General features: G+C 42.3%; 1 protein-coding gene across 2 annotated transcripts; it reads right to left on the bottom strand.

Moving 5' to 3' along the window:
• Positions 1-555: 555 nt before the first annotated feature.
• Positions 556-8,985, bottom strand: LOC123078436 (protein ROOT HAIR DEFECTIVE 3). Of its 2 annotated transcripts, XM_044500945.1 has the most exons (23): positions 8,742-8,985; positions 7,654-7,803; positions 7,476-7,542; positions 7,266-7,368; positions 6,736-6,806; positions 6,581-6,644; positions 6,436-6,501; positions 6,253-6,300; positions 6,102-6,164; positions 5,951-6,007; positions 5,694-5,852; positions 5,546-5,614; positions 5,362-5,453; positions 4,516-4,594; positions 3,574-3,736; positions 2,709-2,833; positions 2,327-2,589; positions 2,156-2,252; positions 1,916-2,077; positions 1,688-1,792; positions 1,390-1,484; positions 1,200-1,296; positions 556-1,103 (listed from the first exon to the last, which is right to left on the bottom strand). In XM_044500945.1, exons 2-23 carry the CDS (start codon positions 7,799-7,801, stop codon positions 879-881), a joined length of 2,418 nt encoding a protein of 805 aa, XP_044356880.1. In that variant the 5' UTR covers positions 7,802-7,803; positions 8,742-8,985; the 3' UTR covers positions 556-878. The 2 variants fall into 2 exon arrangements, with proteins under 2 accessions (XP_044356880.1, XP_044356879.1); XM_044500944.1 differs by having other exon boundaries at positions 6,253-6,501.
• Positions 8,986-10,433: the final 1,448 nt, after the last annotated feature.

Genomic DNA, 10,433 nt, shown 5'->3' with positions numbered 1-10,433 from the left:
TTTCATTGATAGGTAGAAAAGGTGTTCACAGGTTACAGTTTGCCCCCTTGCAAACGTGCACAAACTGGCGTCTGGGAGGTTGCAAGGTCGAGCAGTAGGAAGGAGGATGCTCACCTCTAAGACACAAGGTTCATGTTACAGGGATGATCGCGGCTAGTCCTTTTGCGCCCGCCTTAGCCCAAAGGCGGGTGTCGTCTTTGATCAAGTACTAGGTCATCGGTAGAGGGGCGCCGGCCCTCGAATATGACCACATTGCGGTGCTTCCAAATGGCCTGGGCGGTGCACCAAATCAAGAGCACCAAATTTTGAGATGGTCGCACTGTTCTGTTTCATTCTGTGCAGCAGTTGCTCAGTTCATATAAGCACTAGATGAAATGTCGAACAAATCATCACGTGAAGCACATATATTAATCATGCAAAATGTACATTCAAGCTGTAGCTACTGATCGGTATTAAAATAAAATATCACAGAAACGCGAATATCCAGAGTTCAAAAACATCTACAAATGGATACGCACAAATTGCAATCTATGCAACCAACCATATACCATAGTGTGTAGAAATGGGCCGCTTTGTTTTTCCTGCCCTCATGGGTTGGGTGGATATAACAAAAATAATCACAAATCTTCTATACAACCATCATATAAGATATTACAAAAATAGAAGTGAAAAGGAAGTTATTCTACAATGTTTCTTACAAACGATTCCCAACCCCAAAATTCCTTATATAACAGCTGTGGACTCTTCCACATAATTTTCATACATCAGGTTGGGAAGGGCAAGCGAGCGTACAAAAACCGCAAGGCACTTCAATCTCCTAGGCTCAAACCGTTGCAGCTACAACTAGAGCTTTCAGCTAAAAGCTAGGGATCCACTCATCATTGTGCTACCGGGCTTGAATATTCAGGTCCATTCTCTGAAGAGGTTAAGCTGGAGGAACCTGCTGATGTCACGTTGCTGTTTGAACTATTATTCCTTGGTTGGAGCTCCGTCTCTCTCTGCCTCTCTGGGGCTGCGGGCGCTGCCCCCTCATCAGCTAGTCTCTTCAGAATGTTCATAATTGTCGGAACAAATTTTGTCGACAGCGAAAGGAGAGCTGGAAGCTGTGTAACATTCAAGCAATAAATAATAATACTAGGTCAGATGTTATTTCCTCGCAAGAAATAGTAGCATGACAGAACTGCGGGGTCAATACTTACAAATCCATTTCGGAATTCATTGGCAATGTCTAGTTGTACCCACATGGCTTTCCCGACTAGGAAAACTACAAACATGACGGCCAGGTAAAATGGGTTCCTGTTTTAACAAATGAATTTCCCAGTCATATAAATTGTGTAGATGCCTTAACCAAAACTTATGCATGTTTCTGTACACAGAAGAAAATAATACCTCAGTAATGTCATGAACTCATTGAAACCAAGGACAGCCATCGCAGCGAGCGCCCATGGAGGAGGCAGCCAGTTGTTGTTCCTCTTGTTTGCTTCCTTTGGTGGGGAACAGTAAATGGTTAATGACAGTGTACACAACACTTAAAACCATGTAGACCAACCTCAATTAAAAAGAACTCCAGAAGTATACATGGTTTGGAGTACTGGAGTATAAACAGAAGAGCTTTGACATGGAAACAACCCAATAATTTCGGGTATCACAAAATGAATAGTTATTGAAATGTTGTTTATGAGGATACCTGAGCAGCTATGGCTTGAGTGACGGTATACTCAGTTTCAGCTTTAAATTGCCTCCACAGAGACTTGCACTGGACAGGGGAGATTAAAGTTCTCTCCTCTGGAACCTGTTCATAATAGCGACAACTATTTAGCAAGTACCAAAACTTGGTCTACGTAAAAAAGAACAGTGTATTGCTTCAGCACACAAGCATAAATAAATAAATATATATGATGCATTGCCCACACACCCTTTCCCATGAACTGGAGGCGAGTGGATCAAGCGATTGAATACTTCTATCTGTAGTCCCTGGCCTCGCAGCATCTACTAGAGCAAGGGAAAGAGTGGTATCAATGTTGTCACCGTCTTCTTCCAACCGAATTGCAGCCATCGTAGAAAGCAACTTCATGGACTGTAACAGAGGAATCTCAAGTTTCAGTTCTCAAACGAGTTCTTCTATTTCAAATAGACAGTATTAACATTTACATACAGCTGAACGAGCAGTTTTAGTAATTGCTTTGATGTCTTCCTTTCCTGTCCATACTCTTGGCATCGAGTCGGCATCACGACTGAATAACGTCGAGAACCTGTAAATTTTTCCAGAGTTAGTTCCGTGCAGAAGATGTCACCTTCTCTGAGTTAGATATGAAGCAGCGCTCACCTGTCCTTCATGCGGATCAAGATCCTTGCAGCTTCTTCTCTTGCCTTTGATTCAACAACGCTCCTTCCATGATTCTCCAGCCTCAAGAGCAATTCTTTCTCAGTAGCTTCATCAAGCTCAAAAGTTGAAATAGCAGATTCAAGACCTGAAACGGCGGCTGTTGTCTCACGCTGAAGAAGCTTTCTAATAGCTGGCCAGGTGTCTTCACTGGCTGAATCTAGAAGAGCTTCAACAGGTTCTGCAAGAGCTTTGGTAAGTTTGCCCTGAAACAATAGGTCTGAAGTTATAAAAAAAGAAAGATACATGTGCCTTTCGTGACAGACTGGCAATTACACCGATCATTTGATTAGATAAACAAACGAAATTGGAAACTGCAAGCAACCTCATATGTGGCACAAAGTTCAGAAAGCTTTGTAGCACGAACTGACACCACATGAGCCTCAATGTCACGCTTAAGCTTATCCTTAACTTTCGAGGGATCCCAGTTCACTTGTTGAATGGTAGCATCTGCCAAATAATATCCAGATATGTGACAATAAGATGAGAAATAACATGCCTTAAGGGTAACCATAGTATACTTAAAAGTATGTGTTCAATACTAGCTAATATATTACTCCCTCCGATCCATATTACTTGTCGCTGCTTTTGGTACACTAAAGTCGTAGTTGGTATTTGAATGCTGCCACCAATTTAGTACTTCTAGCAAGAGCAGTACCTCAGACAATTAATAGTGTATGTATCTCAAAGCTGACATAAAAGGCAGAAAAATAACAGCAAAACTTTGATGTTTCTAACAAGTTTTTACTACTACCTCCGTTCCAAAATAAGTGGCATGGTTCTAAAACCACGACACTTATTTTGGAACCGAGGGAGTACATATTTACAAATTACTCCCAGCTTCGTCTGGCCGGTACCATTTCCCAACAGGAACGGGACACATAATTGCCATTTGAGACATTTAAATGCTATAAAATTAAGCATAGCATCCAGTGTCAAATAGTTGGTTCCGTGGATGGCTGAATTGGAATATTGATTACTCTTGGGCAGTTTAGTTTTCTACATTTGAACCTCAAAAGAAGCGCGCTAGATTCCTGTTTAATTGCAATAACCTAGCCAATTCGACACCAAGTACAGCCTAATAAACCAGCAGTACCTGAAATTGACTGGTTTCCTACTTCCTACGGCAGCAGATCACTAATTCCTACAAATATATGGCAAATACATTACCAACATTGCTAGAGACATACCTTCAGATCCTTTATCAAACTTCTCCAAGAAAATCTGGGTAGAATCGCGAGCAGCAACAGCAAATCCCTCCTTTTCAACGGCCTTATCAAAGGACTCTTTGAATGCTTCTAAAGTTCTAGTCCGTAAATGACCAAGAAGAGATTGGTACGCAGGATTGACAAGCTGGCAAGGAATGGGCATTCTGTGAGAATTATGTCATGCAACAGAACGCTTAACTGTGGCAACAATGCATAAATCCAAGACAGAACAACTAAACAGTGAACGGAACATGAGATAAGAACAATGAACAAAATTTAGTCAGGATCAAGCAAAAAAAAATCTATGGACATAATATACATGGCAGGGAAACTTCTATTGGACTAGGATTTAGTTTTAGGGTGTATTTGATTTGACCCCAACCTAACCCACCAAAAATCCAGCTAACCAATATCTTTCCCAAGGTTTTGGCTGCCCTTGTTTTGGCTAATGTTGGCAAGAAAAATAAACTAGAGTTTGCTATGGAGCATGGGCATGCCAAACTATTGGCAACCATCCAAGCAAGAGCCAAAATATCAGGCATGACCAAAAAATTGATGTGGCTTAGTGTGTTCCATACATCCAAACACACCCTTACTACAAAATATTCTACTCTTCTACTAATCTCTTATCAAAATATGGCACCTCTATTAAAATATTTGCATCAAGATTTTCTCGCTGAGTTAGTTTCAAGATTACTGGTACGATGTTGTTCCACTAATAGTATCAAGAAATTAGCATAAAGGTTTGCCCTCAGGGTTATGGTTGGATGCATCTGTGTACGAAGATGACTGATTGGTTCATGGCATATATACCACAAGTGTGCATGCCGGCTGTTGATTAAATGGTTGGAAGTGAGGAACAAGTAATCATCAGTTGATAAAATGGATGATATATGAGTATGACCAAAAAATATAAGGGGAAACCTGCAAGAGTTTAGACTCAAGTTGATGTCTTTTTGATGTTCTGACACCTTCATCAAAATAAATAGCCTCCATGTCGTATCTGCAATTTAACCAAAATCAAAAAAATTGAAGCCACAGAAAAGTTTCGAGACCCTATTTTGTAACTCATTGCATAACTGTTGAGGTCTCCTTTACAGTTTTCCATCAAAAAAATATGCACGGCTTGCATCTCAGAAGGATGTTATAACCTACTCCCTCCGTTCGGAATTACTTGTCACAAAAATGGATGTATCTACAACTAAAATACATCTAGATACATTTATTTCTTGGACGAGTAATTCCGAATGGAGGGAGTAGTACATAATTCATCTACAGCAAACACTGAATATGCTTTATGGGCTGCTTTTCCATTTGCCAGCACCCAACCTTCAATTGGCGTGAAATGCTTGCTATCAGTAGCAGAGGGTGAACCAAATATAAGAGGGGGGCGATTGCCCGATTACTTAAGAATCAGCCTTCCTTTGCTGACCCATGAAATTAGGCTAACTAATGGGCCATATATCCTGTAAAAGGAGAATTGCACCTTGGAAGGGTGGCCAGTGCTTGTTATTGATACAAAAAAAAAGGAACACACGCAGGGTTCTTAAACAGTATGGCATGCAGTAATTTACTGAAAATATGTGTGACTATGTATTTCACCAACTTGACTAGAATCTAGAACCAACTGACTGGTACTTGGGATCCCACCACCAACCAGTCTGGCTGATAAATTTTGCTGTAACCAATCCACATAAGTTTCTGAACATCGGACATGCCACTACCAGAATAAAGGGAACACTATTGACCATAAAAAGGCAATGAACTCACTCTGATAAACATCTATCAAGCAGGCTGCTGATTTTCTTCCCGAAACCTGGTACATAGTCACTTTGAACAGCCTCCTCAAATTGTTGCCATTCCTTTATACATAATACATATAAATATATAGTATCAGTTGGTTTTACGAGTCTATGCAGCATTTATTAAGCTTAATAATATGCACTATAATCACCTCATCAGCTGTAAAAGTGGCAACTTTCTCATAACCGATTTCTTCACAACGCACAGTAGCCACCATAACCTAAAAAATTGATGCATAAAAAAAATCTCAATATTCATTATGTCAATAGCTGAATTAGAAAATGGAGGATGATACTCACTTTATGAGCAGGTAGGTCAAGGTCTTTGTTCTCCTTGATGACCTTCCAAAATTGCTGTGAGCTAAATGAAAAACCTGATGCTGGAACAACACCACGCCGATCTCCAGCAAGTCCACCAGGAGCAATAGACTGTTGAAACCTATCTCTCAAGTTGGAAACCTTCAGAAATGTAATGTATTGTGTTATTCATATTTCTAAGAAAATCAGCAGCAAGCATCTATCTATCATATAGTAATAGACATTGTAGTTACACCAACCTGCTCTCTAAATAACTCTTCCTTTTCCTCATAACTGTTAAGGGCCACCACTTGCACCTGTATGTGGAAAACATATACTCTGGATAGTGAGTAAATCTAGCAGATGCATACAAGTTCAACAAACAAATATAATTAAGGTAATGGATTTTACATTGAAAAATTCACTGAGAGGAGTATCTTTATGGGCATGGGGTTTAGGAACACCATCCCATATCTGCAAACAGATGAAAACAATTTAGCATACTGAAAACACAACGAATGTCAGATTTAAGTAGGACACAGGCTACCAGGAAGTAAATTACCTTCTGAATATCTTCTCTTAAAATCGGTTCAAGATTTTCCAAAGGTGTCTGTTTAAAACCAGAAAGGTTGTATATATCACCATACACAAAATTAGGTTCAGGAAGTAAAAAAAAAAGATAACTGGCAGTTGCTTCGGAAAATATCATAGTTCGTCGCATAAAATGCACCCTGTCAGCGCTCACCTTTGATTTGTCACGAATAACAAATAGCATTGTTGTTTTGCGAGGACTGAATAATCTCATCATGACCTGTACAGACAGAAGAAATATTAGGGCATAATAATGCCTTTAATACAGAAACACCCCACTGCGTATTTAACAAACTAACCTGGAAAACAGTCTTCAAAAGAGGCTTGTTCGCAGCCTGTTCTCTGCCAATATCATGGCACCACCTAAGGAATAAAAGCAAACGATCAATTAAATATAGTGTCCAATTTAGGGAATTATAGGTTCGACATCCATCACTTAGAAAAACAAACTTACATATTGATCAACACAATATCCGAAACAGCCAAAGCAAATAATGCACTCTGTTTCTCAAAGGCCGTGTCATCCTGAAATTTTGTGGATGAATTAGGCAAATACAATTTGGAATAAAAAACTCCATAATGCAAAACTTAGTAACTTGCAACCATCTCATAGCCTGATGTGTGCAAGCAATCACAGGGGTCGGGGTTAGCTTCAGCTTGTGAGCTTACTAACAGAAGTCCAGACACAAACATGCAACATATGATAAAGTTTACTCAAACTAGAGCTCTCCTTACACTACAAGTTGGCAATATGATGCAAGAAACCGATGGGAGGGGCCTTACAGGCTTGCAAGCTGGAAGAGCTATAATGTGGCTTACTGGAGATGCCCTGGCTGACCCCCCTAACTCAGAACTATGAAATTGGAGGAAGAAAATGTTTCATCTAGTAATTTTTTGGGGGGAAAAGGTGAATCTTAACATGTGTCTTCTGTGATATTGCACGTTCAATCAAATCTGAATTGGGGAATTCGTGATTCTCATTACCTCTCCCCTCTCTCTTCCATCAGTGCCTTCCAAATCCATTACAAGGGTGCACGGTTCAATATTCTGGGCCTTTGCCATCCATATACCTTTGGTTGTCTGTGACCTGAAGTTCCAAATAAATGCTATTTAATAGGCGCAGAGGATAAATTGATTCCATCAAAGCCGCGGAAGCATATATAGAGAAGGCATATAAGAAGAATGCCAACACACCTTCCTCTGAAAGCATCCATCTCCCTAAAATTGGTGCGGAAAAGATGATTCAAAAGTGTACTTTTTCCTGCAAAAGATTCGGATGGGGCAGGGGGGAGGGATTGAAGACCAATGGTATAACATCTAATGGCTTAAAGTTAAGCAGGATGGAAACGATGAGGAAAAAAGTGTCGCATACCACTACTCTGTGGGCCCATTATTGATACAACAGCGTATGAGAGCCCACATTCGGCCAATTTAACTTCCTTCATGAAACTCTCCAATCCAGAAACATTGAAAACACCATCTCCATCAATAAGCTGCGTAGAAAGACAGGGGTCCTCCATTTCTGCAAGAGAGGAAACGTATGAGACTCTCACATTTAAGCTAGGGAATGGGACACCAAGAAGTGAAGAGTGTGATTTTCAACGCATAGAGCCTTCAGATTTTTTTAAAAGAACGGATGGGATAAATAAGACACGCAGATTCTAGTTCAAGTCCTTCAATAATGTAGTTTCTGGAGCATGTACAAAAAAAATGTCAAGAAGAGAAGTATTGGAAATTATCAGATGATGATTACTGCATTAAGCCTGTGAAATGAGCGGGAGCATTAAATGGGGGGAGAGAGCTATAGGCAGTCAAATGTTAATACTGTACTGAGGGAGCAAATTGATGGATGCATGCGCTCATACGGCTTTCCTCTGGGTCAAACTACGATTCACTACTACAATTATTACTACAGATCGCAGAACGTACAACAACCCAGCCAGGAATACATGTTACGCGGATCAAATGATCCTATATGCTCCCAGAAGGAGAGTTCTACGGCAACTTACAGTGACAGTGCTGCCGCAAGTATCATTAACCCTAGCGAGATCGTACGGCCGGAGAGATCACGAAATCAGGGGGGGGGGGGGGGGGGGGAGCTAAAAAAAAAGGCGCAGCCTTTCGATACGATCCAGCGGGAGGCGATCCAAGCACGCGCCCCGGACTCGAGGCGAATCGAGCGCTGCGGGTCGGAATCGCCCGACAGGCATAAACCCCCAACACCGAACGGGGAGCCAGCTGAATCTAGCGGTCCGGCGCCACCGACGTGGATTGGAGCAGCTCCCCGCATCGATCTGGTCGCCTATTCGGCAGGAATCACCGTGCGCCACGAGGAGCAACAAAAAAAAGCAGGTGGGGAATCGAAATCCGGGACCCTGGGACAAAGTCAGGGAGCGATCCGAGGAGCGTTGATCGGATCAGCGAGAGAGGGGAGGAGGCGAGAGGGGGTTGGATACGCACCGTGGAGATTGCGCTGGAGGGCCCCCGTGCGGCAGTCGGCGTCGGCGTCGGCGGCGAAGGACGGGGGAGAGGGACGAGAGCGGGTGGGGGATGGGGGCGAGGAGGAAGAGAGAGGAGGAGCACGAAGGCGTGGCTTTTATGGGGAGGTTGGTAATTTGTGAATTTCGAAAAGAAGGAGAGGAGTAAATACGAACGGAAAAGCAGAAGGAGAAAGAAAAGGAATAATGTTCGGATTCGGTGAGGGTATGGCCGAGGCCGACACGACGCGTACATACAGTTTGATTTTATTATACTTATACACACACGTACAGTATATTTGATGAAAAATACGCGTATATATAAATCCAACAGCCATGGATGGAAGGGAATGGAATTCTAAAAAGCGAAATAGCGTGCGTCATTATATCTGGGTCTTTGGGTGCCGAAAGGTGGCCGTCCATGCCAACCCGAGCCTGCTACGATCGAGTCACCCTGCGCCGCCCACGGAAGCCTTGATAAAGTATCGCGCTGGAGCTTTTAGCTTATGCACAGACAACAAGGGTTTGTGTCTTAAAAAAACAAAGACAACAAGGGTTTTTGCTCCCAACAAGAATAAAGGCATCTCCAACGACAACCACAAAAAAGGGACCACTCCACGAATACGGATGCGAAAAATCGACATCCAACCGTAGTCGCATACATCCGGCTTTTCGGGTTTTTTTCCCGGTCCGCACGATTAAGTAGCAGCATTGCAAAGGGCACAGAAGTTCAAATAGCCGCATGCAGCACTAGTTAAAAATTAAAAAAAGTTCATACATTTTACATCCTAGCATTGCTGTGCTCTTTCACCGCCCACGGATGCTCAATCAGATCTTTCTTGAGCTGCTCGTGAGTTGGTCGATGCCGAATTTGTTCATGCATTTGAATAAACTCTGGCCGGATTCTGGTCCCGAAGTTGGATAAGATCACCCATGTTCTCAAATTCCAGAGGTACGGCAACATCGTCACCCTCATCCTCGACGATCATGTTGTGCATGATCACACAGCATGTCAGCGCCTCCTACAAGGTCTCCAGATCTCATTGTTTTGCAGGTCCACGAACAACTGCAAAACGGGCCTAAAGAACTCTAAATGCCCTCTCGACGTCCTTTCTAGCTGCTTCTTGTCTTTGGGCAAAGTGAGCTTTTTTCTGGCCAACTAGGTTTGAGATGGTGCTGACAAAGGTAGCCAATGGAGGATAGATACAGCCAATCAAATAGTAGCCCATGTTGTACTCATATTCGTTGACAGTATAATGGCAAGGAGGAGCTTTTCCTTCAGTCAGAAGCGCAAACAACGGCGATCGTTGCAGCATATTAATGTCATTGTGAGACCCGGAAATGCCAAAGAAAGCGTGTCAAATCCAAATATCATGTGATGCAACTGCTTCAAGAATGATGGTGTGCTTCTTAACATGACCTTGATATTGCCCTTGTAAAACCTTGGGGCAATTCTTTCATTTCCAATGCATGCAGTTAAGAGATCCAAGCAAACCTGATCACCATCTTGCCTCCGAAATTGGCAGGAGCCTCTTGGTGTCTACCACAGTTGGTTCTCTCAGGTACTGAGGTTCGAACACCTTGACCACGGCAGTTGCAAATCTGACCATGGCATCTCCACATGTGCTCTCAGACATCCGTAGGTACTCGTCCCATGAATTAGCGGTTGTGTCAT

This window comes from Triticum aestivum, chromosome 3D (genome assembly GCF_018294505.1).
Source record: "Triticum aestivum cultivar Chinese Spring chromosome 3D, IWGSC CS RefSeq v2.1, whole genome shotgun sequence".
Classification (NCBI taxonomy): Eukaryota; Viridiplantae; Streptophyta; class Magnoliopsida; order Poales; family Poaceae; genus Triticum; species Triticum aestivum.
This window is presented reverse-complemented; position numbering and strand designations above follow the sequence as displayed.

Excerpts from the sequence above, each read along its gene's own strand:
- LOC123078436 (XM_044500944.1), bottom strand. The coding sequence starts at position 7,801 with ATGGAGGACCCCTGTCTTTCTACGCAGCTTATTGATGGAGATGGTGTT. Across the intron at positions 6,645-6,735 it reads GATATTGTGTTGATCAATAT|GTGGTGCCATGATATTGGCA; the intron begins GTAAGTTTGTTT and ends TTTATTCCTTAG. Across the intron at positions 1,104-1,199 it reads ATGAATTCCGAAATGGATTT|CTTCCAGCTCTCCTTTCGCT; the intron begins GTAAGTATTGAC and ends AATGTTACACAG.